General features: G+C 38.5%; 2 protein-coding genes across 3 annotated transcripts in view; one reads left to right on the forward strand and one right to left on the reverse strand.

The window, feature by feature from the left end:
- Positions 1-924: 924 nt before the first annotated feature.
- PTCD2 (pentatricopeptide repeat domain 2) lies at positions 925-19200 on the reverse strand. Of its 2 annotated transcripts, none has more exons than XM_066339465.1 (10): positions 19008-19200; positions 16565-16657; positions 14147-14276; positions 13240-13357; positions 11462-11540; positions 10254-10345; positions 7409-7522; positions 5907-5981; positions 5047-5160; positions 925-3209 (listed from the first exon to the last, which is right to left on the reverse strand). In XM_066339465.1, exons 1-10 carry the CDS (start codon positions 19183-19185, stop codon positions 2985-2987), a joined length of 1218 nt encoding a protein of 405 aa, XP_066195562.1. In that variant the 5' UTR covers positions 19186-19200; the 3' UTR covers positions 925-2984. The 2 variants fall into 2 exon arrangements, with proteins under 2 accessions (XP_066195562.1, XP_066195563.1); XM_066339466.1 differs by lacking the exon at positions 19008-19200 and adding an exon at positions 18578-18798.
- The window catches only part of MRPS27 (mitochondrial ribosomal protein S27), a 42604-nt gene continuing 41965 nt past the window's right edge, over positions 19139-19777 (forward strand). Inside the window, exon 1 of the mRNA XM_066339464.1 lies at positions 19139-19247. Coding sequence (XP_066195561.1) covers positions 19184-19247 — 64 coding nt within the window. The 5' untranslated portion in view covers positions 19139-19183. The remainder of the gene's footprint in view (positions 19248-19777) is intronic.

Here is a 19777-nt window from a genome sequence, read left to right on the forward strand (position 1 = left end):
AGAAGAACATTTGAGCGTGAAAAAGAGCAATCCTTTTCTATACAATACGCTAAAGAGCTTGCAGATCCTCACCACAGCTACTTACAACAGATAAAATTTTAAGCAGCACTTTCTACAGAATCTCTTGCTGTGCAACCCAGAGGAAAAAAATGCAGCGATTTACTTTGAAGCGTAAATACCTTGGGTTTTTTTTTCAGATTTAAAAAAAAAGTTAATTGATTTTAAGAATGTTGATTCTCTTTGAGTTGAAAGTTAATCACTGACAAAAACTGAGTATCAACTGCAGTAACAGTTCACATCCTATTCTCTGAGGCTGTGTCCAGCCCTTGACACTCCAGCCACTCTAATCAAGCCAAAACCCATTAGTACTTGCTTATCTTTAGACAAATTTGGGTTCCTGATCTTGGGTGCTGGAATACCAGGAGACAACACCTGAGTACATTCAACTAAACATCAGACAGAAGACTCTTCAACACAAAAGACAGTGTGCTTAGAATCTTGATGCACCAGAAAATGAATCCATAAATAATCACCCAAATCCAAGATAACCCAAGTAACAGCCTCTGGGACTTGTATGAAACGTATTAGACTTAGCTGGAAATCAGCTGCATAAATATTAGAACTTGCTTATTTCTTCCAGCTTTTTTTTTTCCTAAGGGAAAATGTTAGCAGTCTTCTACAACACTTACAGTGCAACAGCCAATATTCTAATTTTAATAGTCTGAATTTTGTATGTGTTTCTTTGAACTCATCCTTTAATCTTAAGTCCCTGCTTTCTTCTACTGAAGTACTGTTAGTTAAGTGCATCTCCTTTTCTTCTCATGACAAAGATGTTATTTTCTTTAACAAAAAATCAACTTAGTACTCTTGAGTAAATAAACATCAAGAAAACAAGTAGTCAAGAGGAAAAAAAATTGGAAAACATCATGTATAACAACAATTTTAATAGAAGTTATAATTTCTTCAGTTGCAGGTAGGATACAGCTTTAGATAGGGAAATAAACAATTCTGATTAGAATGAACAAGCACACATGCACAGTCCTAGGATGTAAAACTTGCAATTACTACAAGTTTTAAAGTGCCAAGATAGGAAATTAAACAAAACTGACCTTATGTATTTGCTATGTAAAGCAAAATGGGTCAAACTGTCTTTGATGGCCTTTAAAAATGTGGCATTTATACACTTTTAACACCGAACAGTTGTCCGGATTGTACTGGACAACATCAGATGGTTTTCCTGTCCATAGGAACAGCAAACTGAAAAGTAATTATTTCCTTTAATTTTTTTGCCACTAATCCATGTCACACTGCAAGCAGCCTTTACAAATCTCATATAAAATTTATTCATGGAGAAAAGATTGGGAATTTGTCAAGGGTCCACACAGTACTGGAAATGTTGAAAGAATTTTCAATGAAGGGAAAATTATGTGTGGAATTGCATACTACACAATATTACAGAAAAAGTAACAGCTGTGTTCTTAGATTAATGTATGTAGTATTTTAATCTATGTCACCAATCATAAAAAGGGTACACATGATTCATAGAAATGTGATATACACTTCAAATTATTCTTCACTTGCATGAAATTCCATCTACTTTTTAACAGTCTTTGTACACTTTAAATATCAACAGGACACAATGTGACAAAATAAATAAGTTGCAGAGTTAGAGCTTCAGAAGAAAACATCCCACCAGCTGTAGACACATTTGTTTTGAAGCATGGGCGGGTTCTTGTTTCTTCTGTGTCTCACTGGCTTCATTGATGGAGATATTTATTCACAGAAAATACACACTGAGTTCTGACACTGGCTTAAGTGGAGCACAGACAAAATAAATAAACAGAAGGGGGAGGAGAGATAATGCAGCCTAATTTGGCGAGTACCAGATGAGTTCCACCTAGTCTTGTGCTCACAAGACCGCCAAATTCTCTTATCAACATGTTCATCATTTCACATGCAAAGGCACCCCAAGGCACATGAATCTAGCCAAGGTATATCTGATTCCAATTCCTTCTATTCCTTCTAGGTGAGTTCCAATTTGTGGGTGTACAGGATTCACAGCTTTTTATTGCTAGAGTCAAAGCACACTTGTTCTAGAGTCATTAAAGCCGGACAAAGCGAATCTTCTTTGTACTTTTTCTTCAATCAAAAAATAGGGTAAACTATGCAGATGGTGTAATTATAGCTAAAAATGCGATCATAATTGCTCTAAAAAACTTTTTATAACTCAGTAGCAAATTTGCATCAAGACTGGCTTACTCTAGGCCTCTTAGTATCAGAAAATTAGAAGGGAGCAATTTGTGAAGTCATTCACTCTGATAGTGACTTTTGATCAGGAATCTCCTTCAAGTGAGAAAGCAATGACTTGGTTACCATGCTAATTCTCATGGCATTTCCATGACCCCAGTTTATATGAAAAAAATTACTAATATATTTCTTTAGAAGAAAAAGATATTACAGTCAACAAAAGATGCTTGCTTCCTCTGATTTTCTTGAGATCTATAGACCATGAATTTAAAGTGCAAGCACTTCCATGCTTATCTATCTGGACTCTTGCCTGCCTCTGTCCTTTCAGTCAGAACATTACATCTGATGAAGATCAAATTTTCTTCTTATGAACCACAGAAGTCAGGTCAGATACTCATATCACTTTGCTTGCTTTGCTCACTTCCAGAATATTTATATTTACAATATTTATATTCACTTCCAGAATATTTAGTGTAGGAAAATCCTGATATAAGACCCTAAGGATAAAGTCAAACATTTCTATCACTCCCATTTCTGAGGAACACAAAAATAACCACTGTTGCAGCTTGCTTTTAAGATCAAAATTGAAAAACAGAAGCTACATTATCTGTATTTAAAATGAAATTTTATACAAACAATTTAAAGCCTCTCACTGAGTAAAAAGGGAAAAGACAATTTATTTGAACCTGGATTATAAGAGATGCTGCAAGCAGTTCAGTTTGGCATCAAATACTGAACTATTTTAACAACAGATTTGACCACAGTGGACTTGCACCCTGACAGCCCAATGGTTTCTGATTTAACAGCTTTGCAGTGATCTTCTTTGAACTAGGAATCTGGAAAAGCATGTCTTCCAGTGTGCACATGGTTATCCGTCCTGAAGCTTGTAGTTTCATATAAATATTTCCTAATTTGACAGAAAGGTCAGGGTTCTCTTCCATCTTTTCCTTGACTGTAGCCAGCTAAGGAAGAGAAAATGACAGATTGTTACAGTTCAGCAAGTGGAGTTCTCATTCTACCACCACACTGAAGAAAAGCAGTAACTCATAGTAAAAAAAAAGTACACAGTCTAAGATAGGCAGCTAAGGCAATGACTCATAAGATGAGGATTTTATGAAGATTACATTATACATCCCCACAAAATGGTGGAAAAGCACTGGTTATCTACTAAAGAGACTTCATTAGATTTAAAAGTTCCTTGAAGTTGTACAATCCTATTTTCAGTCCTAGTACAGACAAACACAATTAGTTTCTATCTAAATCCAGGAAACATAATTGCTTCCTGGAATCTACTTTCCAGATCAGCACAATTCTAATTATTATTATGCATCTTCATAAATGCATAGTACAGTACAAATCCATAAAAATCAGACTATAGAACACTGAGAAGTTCTGTTTGCCATACTCAAGAGTATGAGCTGAAGTGTTAAGTAAATCCTTAAAAAATATTATTATCAATAAACTTTTGTGTTTAGTCTTCTTTCTGCAGCTAAAAATTTCCCAAACAAAGTCAAAGTACAACACTAATGCATGCAACATTTATTGCAATGACTTTTTAAAATTAAGTGCTGCTTAAAGAATTTCTTTTCAATACAGCAATTTATATATATGGCCTATGTTTTGAAAGGTTGGCCCTCCCTCTAGTATTTATTTTTTTGCATATTAGTTATTAGTTATTAGTTCTGTTTAATAGGCAGCAGTGAAAGACTAAGTATTAAATTATTAACACAATCTTAAATATCTTGTTTTATTGGCAAATGAATATCCTAAATAAGCTTCAGGAAAAGCAGCAGCAATGCTGACAAAATGAGAAGAACTACATACATCCTCTGAAGGAAGCCATCTTATTTTTCAAGACCTTAAAAAAAGTTTTCACAGTAAAATATAATTAAATAACAAAAGCCAGTATTTCCCATATCACACTTCCCTGTATGGCAGCATAGATCTTCCATATATTACCAACCTAACAATATTGCTGTACCAGAAACTTAATTCTCATTTCCTATGAAACGAAAACAGCATAGGAGGTAAGGGATTAAATCATTTAATGCCACTAGAGAAAGTGTCATCTACATTCAGATGAAATATGAGCTTCTAGAAGCAAGATCCACAATAAAAGTGAAGAGAACAGCTAAGTGTTTTGTGCAAGAGTAGAGGAAGTCAGCCAGCTGCTTTGGCATTGTAATGCCAAACAACCAAAGCAGGGCAAACCCAGGCACCTGCAGTTCTGTAGGTGAACTAATACAGTTTAGCACCTGGCCAGACTGTTGTGAGCCAGGTGTAAATGTATCAGTCTCTGAGGGTCCAGCTCTAACAAATTGGTTTAAAATAATCTTGGTAAGAGTCTGCTCTTCAGAGGTGTTTTGTAAAGTAAAAAGTTTAATAAATGAAAAATAACAAATGTTACAGACAAAAGAAGAGCTGTGCACAGGTGCCTGAGAGAACATCTGACACCCTGTTAGAAACACTCCAAAAAGCCCTTTAGTTCTTTTGTGCTCCTTCTTAAATACTTAATATTTTAGGAGGGGCAATTTGGCTTGCTGCCAGTAGGGAGAGGTAGAGGATTTGAAGAACAGTGACAAGGTCCAACAGGTGCTTCTCTCAGCACTGAGCCAATTATCGTCAGAAGGTTAGGGAAAGTTATAAGTAAACTTCCTAAAATGTCTGGAGGTGAATCGAAACCCCTTTCCTTTTACAGAAACACTGGCTGGGGGTGTGGGGTGCATGACAACAGTGAACCACAACTACCATGGCTCAGCCCAGTACCATGAACATTTTCTCTCATCACTGTATACTTACCACCTGCTCAGAAAACTCTGTTCTTTTCACAAAGGGTGGAGTATCTACTTCCACTGCTGCCTCTAATGTATTTATTACCTCTTTTAGCAAACCAGATCTGAGCTGGATAAGGACCTTAAAAATAAGATAAAACCACATCACACAAACAGTACACATCATAAGAATGCAAATCTTTACTACAGTGTTCAAGGAAGCCATGAAGCAAAGCAGGGCAAAATACATTTCCAGATGGTGCACTGAGAAAAATCCATCCATTGCAAAGAAAGAGATGGAATGATCAATTTCCTTAAACGTTTGGGTTTTTTTACCAGCTGGGACCTAGAAGGGAAGGGTGAGGCAGGAGGTAGAGCTCCTCTGATGAAGCTGCACTACCTGCTCTTGAATAAAGTAGTTTTTACCACGGTTTAGAGGTCACTTACATGGCACATGCAGACTTTCTCTCAGATTATAGACTGCATAACTAAATAAAAAAATTGTGTGTACACATGTGGATACAGTTTGTAGGGCTGAAGGAGGCCTGAAGTGGGCAGAGCATTTATTTGGAGCTGAGTTTTTTAAATCTTTTGGAGCTAGAAAGCAAAAATCGTAACAAGAAATTGTTCATGGGTCTATGCTCACTGATGTAGGATTTACATTCCCAGCTATGACAGGAAGTAATTTTAAAAAGTGAGCGGAGATTGGGTTCAGAATATAAGTCATCCAACTGACAGAAATTGTCTATTGGCTCACAACAAGCTCAGCAACACCACTAGCACAGGCCTGTGCTAGTAAGAGGCTGGTCATCTGTTTTGCACTTGGGAGTTTATTGGCCAGTGTAGATTTTAATCTGCAAGATTTTAATACAAGGCAAGCATACTTACTTTAAGATTATTGTATAGTTTGTTCTCTGTTCTCATTATCTGGGAACAATAAAATTTGGCTTGTGCTACATCGTTCTGGGAAGGAATCATAAATAATAAAGAAATAGTCATAGATGTGTCAAAAACTTGCACAACAAAAGAAAAACAAGTCCTTCACAACTTTTCAATAAATCACAAAGCAGCATCTAGAACCCCTTTACCAAGACCCATAGACACCAAAGAGCACCCAGACTGCAAAAGGAATACCCCATGCTGGAGCTCCCATGTCATCTGGCTCTTTAGTGTTCTGTGTGTGCCTATGTAACCACATTTAAGCATGAGATCACTTAAAAGATGGAAGGTTTATACACAAGCCTCAGTGGAACACATGTCAGAGTAATGAAACGCAGCATATGTTACTCTGTTTATTTATCCTGCCCAGCCCTTCTAACCTTTTGGACATATGCACTTACAGCACTGTATCTATGTCATCAATTGATTTGTATAGACAGTAAATGTTACACTGACATTTAGTAGACCAAGCAACACTGCTTGGGATCAAGAAACATCTTACTTACCGCAAGAAGTGCTGTCAAAATTCATTCAGCTTAAGGAACAATTAAATGTAACGTGGAGCATTATTCCATTTGCAAAACAAGAATTTTATCATGCCATTGTACACATGAATTAATTTATTCCAACGATGTTATTTTTCAGTGTCTCCATTCAGAGAGACAAAGCAAAAAATACCTGAGAGTGCATAGAAACGTTTAACAATTCTACTCCATTAATTTAAATTTGTGAGTAAGATCAAATTTGTAGCACATCCAACTTCTCTGACCTCTGTTCTAACATGAAACAGAGAAGGTTCAGGACATACCCAACCATGTACACAAATTAATGGCAGAGGAAATCCAAACTTTATTCCAAACTTTAGAATTTCCTAACAGTTATTCTCCAGCTCCATTTTTCACCCTGCTGCCTCAGACTCTCTTCATATCAGTACTTAGGCATATGAGGTATAGCGAAACCTTCCCAGGCACCACCAGGTAAGGAGAAAGTCCACCTCCCTGGCAGTAGGGAAATACACATCAAAGCCTTTGAGTCTGCCTCCCAAGACAAACACTTAAAAGAGTTAATTGTGCAAATACTTTAAATTATCATTTTAACTCTATATAAAGGAAAATACCACTAAATAGCAGTATCCACTAGGACTAGATCCATGGACAACTAACTTGTTGGCCTGACTCTACAATTTTTTAATATCCTAGATGGTACTGTCACAAAATACTTGTGCATTAGACTCAAGACATATGTTTAGATTTAGAAATGTCCATATTCAATTTGTGTTAGCGTTGTCTATAATGTCTGTTTCAGGAGGCTAAAAGTTCCAATATTGGAAGCTATTACATAGTTACGCTTTCTCCATGTTAGCTTCCTTTCACTATCTGTCTGCAACAAAACTAGAGAGTACATCTCTCCCTACAAAGACCCAGGCACAACCACAAGGAAAGAGTCTGTACCTGCTTGAGAGCAGCTGCCATTGCAAAGCAGTATGCTCGCAGTGGTAACGTGTCCCCTTTCAGCTGTGCCTCTTCAAGCAGCCTTGCAGAGATTTTGAAAGACTCTGGGTTGCCCTGCACAGAAACATCAGAGGAAGTTATGCTTGTTATTATGGTTATCTGAAAGGACTATAAGCACCTGCAATCATATTCAGAAGGTATTCAGAAGTCAACATATGGTACAGTCACAAAGGTAGCATTGTATCTGAACCCAGGCAAGCAGCACTCTTTGAGAAACACAACATCAAAACACAGTATTTGAAGTGACAGAGGTCACAGGAGGGTAAAAATAACTTATTTAACATTATATATATATACATTTATAGCATTTTATATATATATACATACATATATGTATATAAATAACTTATTTAACAACTACACCTTGCCATAACTACACTTGGACCTCTGCAACAAATGGAACAGCCACAGCAGTATACTAACCAAACAGACATTTCCATTTTCACTTTCAAATGATTTCTAAATCAGGAAAGAAGATTAATTTTTGTTGTTACTTTATTCTAAAAGCTATATTAGGTAATACTGAAAATCAACATTTTCTAAGCTTTGACCTATTAAATATCATTCCACTAAAGAAATCTGTGTACATGCGAATTTGAAAATTCAGCCATTTTTAACCTCTCTTAAGGATTAATTCTCAGGAAATGTTTCCAAAGTATATATTCTAATAATACAGCTTGACATTTGCCTTTTTCCAACACAGAAGGCTTCCATTATTGTTGGGAATTTTTAACAGCTGATAGCAAAAGGCAATGAGTTTAGCTGTGTGCTGCCTCTCAAACTATCAACTCTCCAAACCAATGCTGCTAACACTGGAAATCACAAGTGGAACTGACTGGACCCCAAACAACATAATATCTGTCAAACCTAAAAGCTGGAAGCAGGAAGGTTTTGTAACATTTTGTACCACAACAATATGGATAAGAGTCCTCAGATTTGGTGCTGATTTCTGTTCCTAGTATTCAAAGTGTCATTCCTGCAAAATATGGTTTAAAATATGTTCCTTGAAAATTTAGACACATTTTGATCACCAGAAGATTGATTGTTATGAAATAAACACTTTGTTATCATCAAATGGCCTATAGCTCTTTCCTGCACTAAAAGAAAGACCACCTGTTACCTCAGAGTATGGTAATGCCTTACAGTGACTTAAACCATCCCAGAAGTGTTTTAGAGTTGACCTCAAAAATACTCTGTGCAAAGATTAAACATTAATTCCTTTGTTTATCCACTGGAAATAATCTGAGCTTTAAGCCTTGTACATTTTTCTGTAGTGGTCTCTGGCAACGTTATTCAAAATAAACGAAGAATTGCAAAAATCCAGTAAAGCTTTTAATGTTACCAGTATCATTATTTCTATTATTTGAGTACTGCATCTTGAAGATATTTAATTATTTTTTCTGACATATCTTATCTTGCACCATGAGAAAAAGCAAGTATGAGCTTCATGTTTTCTCCTCCTCCTCCTCCTAAGAGATGAGTCAACAGATTAAGCTTTTAAAAGAGCTTCACCTAATCCTCTTTAGTGCATAAAGGGTTACTACAGCTTATCTCCTCTTTGACAGTATTTTATCTTAGTGAAAAAGCCCCACAAATTTATTGTGATTATTCAACCTAACCAGGTGAACCTAACCATCTCCCTCCCACTCTTTTTATCAATAGTAATAATGGGCTGGATTCTTTATTGAAAACATATGTAGGGCCAGAAGTAGGGAACCTATTCCTGTTGCACAGGCCTTGGATCCCAGCTCTAGTTCCAGGCCATGTTAAAAAAATTTGTAAAGATTTTAGGAAAGAAGCTACAGCAGACCTAAAGGCAGCTTAATTCATTAGAACTGAGAATTTCAGAAAAAAAACATAAATTACTGCTGAGGTACCATTTTAGGCTAACTTCTGGTTATCACATATGCACTCAGTTTCATTGTACGGTTAACTGAGAAACCTGAGGAAGTTTAGTCTAGTGGTATAATATTTTTCCTCAGCTAGTGTCTTTATAAAAGATGAAGAAATGGAAGAAGAGTTTCCAACGAGTTTGGGAAAGGTTCCCATTAAAATTTCAAACTGCAGAACTGACTCAAATCTGGAGAGGAAGATCAAAATAAAAAAGTTCTGGGATCTCACTTTCCTATGAAAGAGAAACAGTTTAAGAAAACACCAATGGAACTGATGTATTCTAGTTTCTTACCATGCTCTTTTTCTTTGAGCTAAACATACAGGTAAGCTCAAGGAGCTGCCTGTTTATGTAAAGGCATTAATTTATGGCTTTTTTCTCCATTCAGCTGTCCATTTTCATCAGACATGTAGGGAACAGATTACAACTCTGCTCCTTGTCAAATTTGTGTTCAATTACAGCAACAGTTCAAGACTGCTTGTAGGGAGAGGGAAGAAATGGATGGGGGATGTCTGGCTAACAGAATATGTAATGCTCTTAAGGAAATGAGACTATAAAACCAATACTGGGGCTGAAGCACAGAGTATTGTCTGAAGAGATGCAAACATCACAGAGAAAGAATATTCCAAGGTAATTAAAGGCTGTACTAAATTTGTTCCTTAATGCTCATGTCCATGCAACTATTTAGAGATTTCCTTTGTGACATTAATTTGTATGGGAAAAGATGTATGATGAAGCACCTTAGGACTTAGCATATGTTTAAAGTACTTGCACTAGATACAGAATCATGACAGGGAAAATATGGAAGCCCAAACAAAATCCAAAATTTAAAGTCCATAAAAAAGGAAGAGATAGAGAAGGCATTTCAAACACTTTTTCATTCATAATACTTACTAATTTATAGCATATTGCAACTGCAAGTAGATAGGTTTCTTTGTTGAAAGGTATCCCTTGTTTTTTCATTTCTACCAGGACTTCCAAAGCACCTATCAAAAAATATATTAGTGTTACTCACTTAATAAATTTAAGGCTGCATCTCTCATCACTGAAAAGAAGAAACAATTCAGTCAGGTATGAGTTCAGTAAGCTCATTTTAAAATATGCATGTAAACCGAAATCTGTAATTTGAAAAATTCAAAAAGTTTAACGCAGGGTCATTTGGATCTCTTTCAACTTAGCACGGAGGTTTCCAGTTTACACTAGCACATGGCCTTATTCTTCTATTATTTTTATATGAAAATCTAAAACTAAATGCTATATACTTGACAAAGCCACCCTCATGGCTCCTAACTGGCCAGAAAGCTTCCACCACTGTAGGCAAACTACATAGCATCTCCTCATTAACTCACATGGTCCATCCCACAGTGCTGCATTTAGGTGCTGATCCAGGTTTCTTTTACAGTGGCTCAGTCTCAACTTTCAGGACAACTGCTGGACTTAAATTTGCCAAATGTTAAGAGACCAGCCATTATGTGTTCAAGAAATATCAAATAAAGGGATTTGCTTGAAAAGCTTTAAGGTTTTCTCATGGGAAGTTTTTAAAGTTAGGTCAGATGATTTCTTCTTGTCTTCACAAAGGGCCAAACTGATCTGAAGCATTGGACTTCAACATTGCAGTAGCCACTCCGTGTAAGGACAGAAGACAAACCAAGAGAAGAACATAGTCTGGTTTTGGAAAAAAAAGTACTCTTCCTTGCTCTGACACAACTGAAGAATGGAGAAAAAAAATGTTGAGGAAAATAACACTCCAAAGCTCACATAAACTAGATTTTGAAGAGAGAAGAAAAAAATCCTATGGGAAATTATGAAGCAAAGAAAAGTAATGCTTTAATGAAGAGGGTTTGGGGAAAAAGCTCTCTTGGATAACAACAGTTCTGTGGAACTTCAGTGGCAAGAATTCTGCGAGAACTACAAACCAAACAGACCCTTCCATTTTTATTACACACTACAGTGCAACTCATTCACATCTACAGTCATTTACATGATCTTTGGCCATCTAAAACCATAGCCAAGCAGCAAATATACACACACACACCACCCCCCACTTACAGGGAGAAGCATCCTCCCCAAAATTAATTTGCCTTAGCAAATACAGTACTTACTTTCAAAATGGCCCTTTTTAAACAACATAGTCATCAAAATATGGAATGATGTACTGTCTGAGAAAAAACCACGCAAACTCTGGAGAGGAAATAGAGCAAGCATAAAAAAAGTCAGGACAGTGAAGAGCCTTACACAGCATTTAGCAGGTCTTCCTACTGGAATAAGTCTCATTTTTACAAGTTCAGCATTTAACTCTGGGTTCCCTGACTGTCTGTCTCTGTCAAATGACATCTAAAATACCAGTGACTCTTTATGGTCAAAAGCTCACTAAAATTAAACAGAAATTTCCCAGAGAGTCCCACTATCATTTATTTCTTCATGACTTCTAAGTCAATAGAAGCAGAAGTCAGTGATAACTTGCAGCTGATGAACAATGTGTTTGGGGTAAAGCACTACCATTGTAACCCTGGTTTCATGCCTGAGGTGCCTTGGTTTTCTGAAATTCTATTCCCAGGGAATTTTCTGTAAACAGGAGAAATGTTTTTGTAACTACTATGTTAGTCATTCCTTTTCCTAGGAAGAACTTCTTCTTGATGTCCCTCTGGTCTGACCAATGTGATTGAAGAAGTTTGCCTTTGTTTTACCGACCAAATTGGTCTATGTAAAATAGTATAAAAGAAAGACACATCCCAAAAATAAAAAAGTCATTTTCAGCCTTCTGAATCTCAAAGTCCGTGTCATTGTAGTGTAAAAAAAGTCACCATCACCGTGAAATTGAATTAATTTTTTGCTAATCACAATATCAATTCATCAGCACAACAGCTTGAGTGATGATGGTAAGAGTAACAGAAGAGAGAAGAATTAAATTTCATGTTTCACTTCAACCACACTGTGTACTGGGAATATACAAATAAAATATCAGAGGTATTGAGTTTCTGCAGCAGAATATGGACAAGTGTTACTGTACCTTAATATCCTACAGATACTATAAGCACAGCAGCCCCTGTCTTAATAATGCAGATCCAAATTAAAAAAACTGAAATAGAAACTACAATAGAAACTACTCTTTCTTACACACACCTAACTTAAGAATAGTAGCAAGACTTCTCCCATTTCTGGCTAGACATATCTCATGCCTTAAATTAATTAATAACAGTGAGATTTTTGCTGTCTCCCAAAGATTTCTGAAGTCACAACATTATTGCACACACTGGATCTGATTATTATTTTGCCATAACAGTGCACACAGAATTTTAGAGACATTCAGAAATAAGCTCTTCAGTTTCTTCAGCACTAAAACGGCCAAGGTTCCTGAGCTGATGAGTATCATACTATCTCTACAGGGTTCAGAGAGAGACTGAAGTACAGAGCAACCTGGTGAAACTATTGGTGCAAGAAATCCAAGGAATTTCAGAGGATTACTGCAGAAAAACGCAGGAGTGCTCACTTCCAAGAAAGATTAAATACAACACAGGATGCAGGAAAACATGCATCAGCTGTATTCATTTCAGTAATTATTCTTTCACCAATACTTTTTATTCAATTTTTATTCAAATGATGCAATCATACAGAAAAAAATAGTTACCAATCTGACAAACATTTAATTTCCTTTTAATTACTGTGTTAAAATAAAACCCATGTAATCTGCACACCTGCAATAATGTCATAGACATCCTTGTTACTGCAACATCTCTTCAAGTCTATCAGCTCATGCAAGGCTCATGTGTAGCATACTATTAATAATTTTTGACTAATAATAATAACAATATTTTATTTATATATATATATATATATATATATATATATATATATATATACGTATATATATGGAAATTACCTGATCTTTGATAAGTTCTACTGCTGGCCTTTCAAGGTCTAGCTCATAACATAGCCTCATAAAGAGTGGCCCAAATTTAAAATTATGTAAGGCTCTGACTCCATTCTGTTCATGGTACCTATGGGAAAGATTAAAAAAATAATCACACAAGGCATGGAATCTGCCACGGGAGAACAGCTTTAAATAGCAAGATCTGCAGGTGCAATGACAGAGGCACACTTTCCCAGCCAAAGATATATAGATAACAGGAAATATAATTAATTATAAAGAAAATTATTGTTTTGATCAAACAAACAAATTCACTGGTAATAAATAATCTCTTTAATTACCAGTAAAGTAACCTTCATTGAATAAATAATACAATGGGTCTCTGACTTGAAAATTCCAAGCTACTCTACCTTCTATTCATGGAACAACAGCAAAGGAAGTTTCAGCAGTTTATTTTAGCAGCAGTGCCTGCTAAAACACCTCAATAAAAAGATAAAGCATTTATTTTTTTTTTTTTTCTGTACAGTCCCTATATTGTATTTACTGGGAAAGCTTCCATTCACAAAACCTCCTGCTATTGACTACTGGATGCAGGCCAGTTTATAACCAGGCATGTTCTGGCTGGAATGCCCCAGAACACCTCTGCCTCCCAGCTGTGGGGTAATTTTTCTCTCTGTTTCACCATACCATAGGACACCACTTTGCTCCCAAGCTTAACTCTCCTTTGACCTGAGAGTCTCTAAAGGGTTGGAAAATCCAAAGTATTTAAAGAAAAATACAGCCTTAAATTACGGGATTAACTATGCACATTGCAACTGAATTAGGGCAAGATTTTAACTGCATATATAACCTGGCATGGTCTAATAAAAGCAAAAAGATAAAAGACAGAAAAGACTGTTACCTGGATTGTTAAAAATACCTGTATATCACTTCTCTGGCTAGTTCCACATCAGATGAAGTCTGACATAAATGCAGCATATTTTTTAGTTCATTTCTGAAAATCATTCCGTTTTTCCTTAGTTTTTCTTTAATATTTTTAAAATATTGATCTGAAAATAAAACACATACAGCAGCAGTCTTTAGGCAATTCCATTACCTGAGTTACATACCTGGTAACTGAAACATGGAGACTCAATGAAGCAGAACTCTTGGTTTTTTTCACCAAGAAAACTGCATAAAACTTCTAACAGACAAGCACGCCAGTGTGTCCCCATGAAGTCATGTCAGACTTAGAAAACCAAGGAGATGCTTACTGTGAACTTAATTTCACTATATATGTTACAGAGCATATCAAGTAGTGCAAAACTTTTATCAGGGAACAGAGTTTTGTGATGTTTGAGGCTCTTTTTCTAAAATGCAAGCAAGCACACAAAACCATTTCCACTCAGCATTCAAATGACCATAAGAACTTCTACTCAATACTTTTCATGAAGAAGACTTAAATTTCTTCACAGCTGATGAACGCACAAAACTTTCACACATAATCTATTTCTTTAAATAGCCATAAACTTGGAGTTGCTAGCCTTCTGCTTCAAAAGAGGGGTTCTCTGTCCAGCACATTTTCCTATGACAAAGCAAGCACAAAGACTAGTCCTTCACTTGGCAATTTCAATCCCCTGACTCAGATCTACATAAGATTAAAATCACATATACCACCTGGCAGCTCCATTCCTCTCATGGTGCTGCCACCATCTCGAGCAATTAAAAAAAAAATTTTTTTTGTAACAGTTGGTGGGTCACTGCTCTTCCCAAGCTAGTAACCTGCACAAGAGGTGCAAAGCAGGCACCCCAGAGAACAATATCTATAGTTACTTGACACAAATCTGCTGCAACATGCAAATACAAGTCCTTACTCAAAGCTGAGGTGCAGAATTGGAGCTTCTGAAGCTAGATGAATGCATATGTACAAGTGTGCATATTTAATACTGTGATGTGTTCAAAGGTGTGCAGAAATTTCAAAAATATTTGGGATCTGACGTGTATTTACATTATTCTATCTAATTGTATAACTGCTGTGGCTAACAGTATAATTGTTGTAACCACTGTAAAATAATTGTAGTTAATACTTGCCTTATAACAATAATAAATAATAGCTATTTTATATTCTGTGTAACAATTACTATTGCTTTTCCCTAAACCTTCAAAATCAAGTTTACTACTAGTCATAATTACTTTTTTTCTCCTTTCAAGCATAACATTAAACACTCAATCCAAAAACCTTGCACACATACAGACAAATAGGTCCTTGGAACAATGTTTTCACTAGTTTTCAAAGGATATAGTTTGCACAAAACCAGAAGGTCAGCTGTGATCTATAAAGAAAATATTTGGCTTCTACTAACCTGCTTTAGTAGGAATGATTGACCCACAGCAGCAAATTCAACATTTCTCGAGTTCAGGATGAATAAACTAAAATATGAGTCTATCATCATCCCAGCAAAATATAATGATACTATGACTTACAACTGCACAACTTAAATTCTACTTAATATAGAAAAAACATCAGGATGATTTTACTTTCCCCTCTGCCACAGAAGAGTGATTTATATAAAACTAGATCTGATTATTTGTCTCTTCTTGCTTTAAAATTAACTACAACCTTTGGAACAGTTGTCAAATTGTACCACTAGCACACCCATGTATGACAAACTAGGAGTTTTACCTTGCTTTGCTTAAATAATAAGGGCAGCTTTATATTTATATTTATATTTATTAAAGAAAGGAATTTGTATACATTTTAAATAGCATGACAAAACCACTGGAAGAAAAAATCCACTGATCCTGCTCCTCCATTAATTTGGAAACATGAACTGGTTTTCATATTCTGAGTAACATATACCATTTGCAATGAAGTGTATAACTGAGAATTCACATTAGGCAAAAAACCCTAAAAAAATACACTAAAAAAATCTGGGGAGTAGATTTAAAAAAATACTGTGAAGGCCTCTTTCTGGATAGTAAGGTAACTATGTAGCTTTGTATTAACTTTCTGGGATGATATTATACTTGAAGCAAGATTTGTAGAAACAGTTTTTTGTATTAGACTGTCCAACAAAGTTGAAAAAGTGAGGGCACAAACATTTCAGTCATTTATGTAAACACCGCACATACGTGAAAGCTTCCCAACACATATTCTCAACACAGCATAACTAACACTACATTTCATTCTATAAAGCCTCAGATCTTCCAATAATGTTAAGTACAGAATATGTGCAAGGCGAAGACATAACTTGTTTCTTTAAATAAGGTCAATTGGTGTCATATTATTATGACTTTGACTGTTTGTTTCCTAAGACTCATGCTAAAGGGGTGGCTATGAAATAAATGGTATGTATACCTTTGCTGCCATGAAGCTCATTTCTAATTGCCACTTTCATCTGCCGAAATTCCTGTAACTTTATATCTTCTTCTGTTAGCAGATACCGCTTCCCTGCCATAAGAAAAAAACAGGAAGGTTGAGTTTTATGCTATATTGTAATTGCACGGAATCTGGCATGTATGAATTACTGACAACAGTGTGATGCCAGACCACTGGGGCATGAGACTAAAAACAGATTGCAAAAACTGCAGTTATTCACATCACTGACAAAAGAACCCAAATAATATGTCACAGCTTCCCAGGGCTTCTGTGTACAAGGATGAAGAAGCATCTAGTTATTAGATGTGCAAAAGAAAAACTAGAGGCTACATTCTTCTCCACTAAGTCAAGGTACAAGAAGATTCTGCAGAAATCTCCCCGCTCTATTATACTTTCCTAAGGATTTGTCGTGTCTTCCTTTGTTTTCCACAATTCATTAGCGGCACAACTTGCTTACCCCCACAAACACTGTCCTAGCTTCTATAAAATGAATCATTCTGAAAGCTCCAAATGCAGTAGGAAGACAGAAAAAGCTTATTTTTTTAATTTATAAAAAACAAGTGTATTGTTTAGACTGTAGTAACCCTTGGGACACTTAATAATGTTCTGCTGTAGTACAGATCTCAGAGGTAAGACAGTCACTGAGTCTAGAATGTCAGAATTAACTTTGGGTGCTGACTTTAACTGTACCGTGTTGCAAACTGCTTTAAAACAAGCATCATGCAAAAGCTATTGACAAGATTTTGCTGTCACAAAAACAGGTGTCCAGAGGATTTTAATTTGCAACTACTGACTTTGTAACAGAGAGTAACAATAACAGCTTACATTGTTACAGTCTAATATTTTAGGGGGTTGCCTTATAAAGGATTATTCTAATTGTGAAAGGACAAGAACAAGTATTGTACTGAGCTAGATTGTTTATTCTTATTCTGCATATCCCCAGGAAAAGGTAACTGGCCATGCAAATAAAAACTTGTTTTCTAAGCAAATGAAGCATGATAACAACACGCTTCATAAAAGCTGAATAAAAAAATCCATTAAATGGCACATTTATCCATTAAATTTAATTGAAACAGTTCCAATGGGTAAACAAATACATTTTATTCAGCATGAAATTGACCCGTATCACACTGCCATTTCCTTCCCACAGACCTCTGCTGGTCTAGCACTCAGAGACCATCCTTGTTGTGGGCCTTTCCAAAGCTGGTGCAGAAATCATGCTGGTGCCTGGGATGGGACTGCACAGCACACATCATGGACACTCAGCACCAGCACAGAGAGCGGGGCAGCAAAATTTTATTTTTCAATTTGCTGAATTGCACTGCTTCCTTCAATTCATACCTTACAGTGTCACAGAAACCAAAGGGACCACCAAGGAAAAAGGAGAGAGATGGATATGAGGGCTGGCATGTGCAGGTGGTGTAGGCTATCCCAGAGAACTGGACCAACCCGTTTAGCATCAGACACACTGTAACCCTGTCTATGGCCAGCTCCTGCAGAGGATGGGTAGAGCATCACTCAGAGAGAGGGTCTCTAGTCTCTGGGAGGTATCTCAGAGATGTAACCTGAGCAAAACTTTCAGCACTGCTGGCACAGCAGGCCAGGAGCCCAGCCAGGGACTAGGCTGTGGAGCCCTCTGCCATACACCTCTTTTCCATGCACCCCTTCTTCCTTATCTCTGAATCCCAGGGTCTGGATAAGGCTCTCATGCTCCCAGAGCAAATACACATTTATGCAGCTGCACCTTTATTTGTTTGGCTGGTCTTTTAAAAAACGTGACATCCTGACAGCAGCAAGCAGCGGATACGCTGACTGACACTGAGCTCTGGGGTGACCCTACTGCAGCCCGTCAGTGGGGCCTACAAGACACCTGGAACGGGACACGCACAAGGGCATGTAGTGCCAGGAACACGCGGGAATGGCCCTCGACTAGAGAAAAAGGCTCTGATTAGAGGATAGGTTTAGGTAAGATGCGAGGAAGAAATTCATTACTGGGAGGGTGGTTAGACAGTGGAACAAGTCGCTCACAGAAGCTGTGGATCTAGCACGGACGTGCCCAGGTTGGCTGGGGCTCTGGGCACTGTGGTCCAGTGGAAGGTGTCCCCATGGCACGGGGCTCGCAGCGGATGATATTTAAGGTCCCTTCCAACCCAGGCCATTATGTGATTTCTTCACCGATTCTGTGACGCCGTCTCTCCTCGCCGGGCACCTCTGCTGGCACCATCCCGGCCTGCCACCGCAGCACACCCCGCGCCGAGAGGGGCACCCTCGCACGAACTACAGCTCCCGGCAGGCTTAGCGGGCTCTGTGGGCTGTGTGCCTGCCGGGAGCTGTAGTACTCCGGTAGCCCCCCAGCCCACGGGCAGCCCCGCGCCCCGGCCGGCCATCCCGGCGCCCACCCCCGCCTCACAACCCGCGGTACCTGCGCAGCCCCAGCCGCCCGGGGCAGGCGGGCGGACCGCCGAGCGACGCGCCGCTTCCCACACGGCCCGCCCGGAGCCGCCCGCCAGCACCGCCGCCATCTCACGGCCGGGCCCGCGGGGCGGGGCGCTCGCTGCCGTCCCCGCGCCGCCTCCCGCCTCCTCCGGCCTCGGCGCCATGGCGGCCGCCGTGCTCCGGCGCGCCGTGCTCTGCGGCGGGAGCGCCCTCGGCGCGGCCCCAGGTCGGTGCGCTGCTGGCGGGGCGGGGGGCGCGGCGCTGCTCGTCGTGGTTGGCGCCGGCTGCGGTGGGGGAGCATGAGCCAGAGACGGGGCGCCGCACAGGGGCTTCATTCACCTTTCGCTCTCCCGCCCTGTGCGTGTGTGGAATTATAGCTCAGATATATAGCTCAGAAGACTAGTATGTAGCTCAGGAGACTGTTCGCAATTTGGTTGTTTTTAATAGGTAATCCCCCGTGCCGATTTCATAGCTCGACGCGGTAGGAGCACCTGCCTTTTTTGGGTTAGGGAAAGCCACGCGGAGTTGTAGCGGAGGCCGCCGAAGCCGCGGCGTTCCGCAGCGCCGGGAGCGGCGGTGACAGCGGCGCCTCCGAGGCTGATGTGTCGGATGGGCCAAAAGATGTGACCTTCGGGAAGAACTGAGCCCACTGACGTTGGCTACAGTGCGGTGGCCGCTGCTCCGCACGCGTTTCCCGGTGCGGTGTCCCGGGATTGTCCCGGGATTGTCCCGTGTCGCCCTGGCGCTGGGCCCGGC

The sequence above is a fragment of the Sylvia atricapilla genome, chromosome Z, assembly GCF_009819655.1.
Source record: "Sylvia atricapilla isolate bSylAtr1 chromosome Z, bSylAtr1.pri, whole genome shotgun sequence".
In the NCBI taxonomy this organism is placed as follows: domain Eukaryota; kingdom Metazoa; phylum Chordata; class Aves; order Passeriformes; family Sylviidae; genus Sylvia; species Sylvia atricapilla.

Coding starts and splice junctions, on each gene's coding strand:
- PTCD2 (XM_066339465.1), bottom strand. CDS start 19,185: ATGGCGCCGAGGCCGGAGGAGGCGGGAGGCGGCGCGGGGACGGCAGCG. Junction 13,358..14,146: donor GCCAGAGAAGTGATATACAG/GTATTTTTAACA, acceptor TCTTTCCCATAG/GTACCATGAACAGAATGGAG. Junction 7,523..10,253: donor TTGCAATATGCTATAAATTA/GTAAGTATTATG, acceptor GTTTCTGTGCAG/GGCAACCCAGAGTCTTTCAA.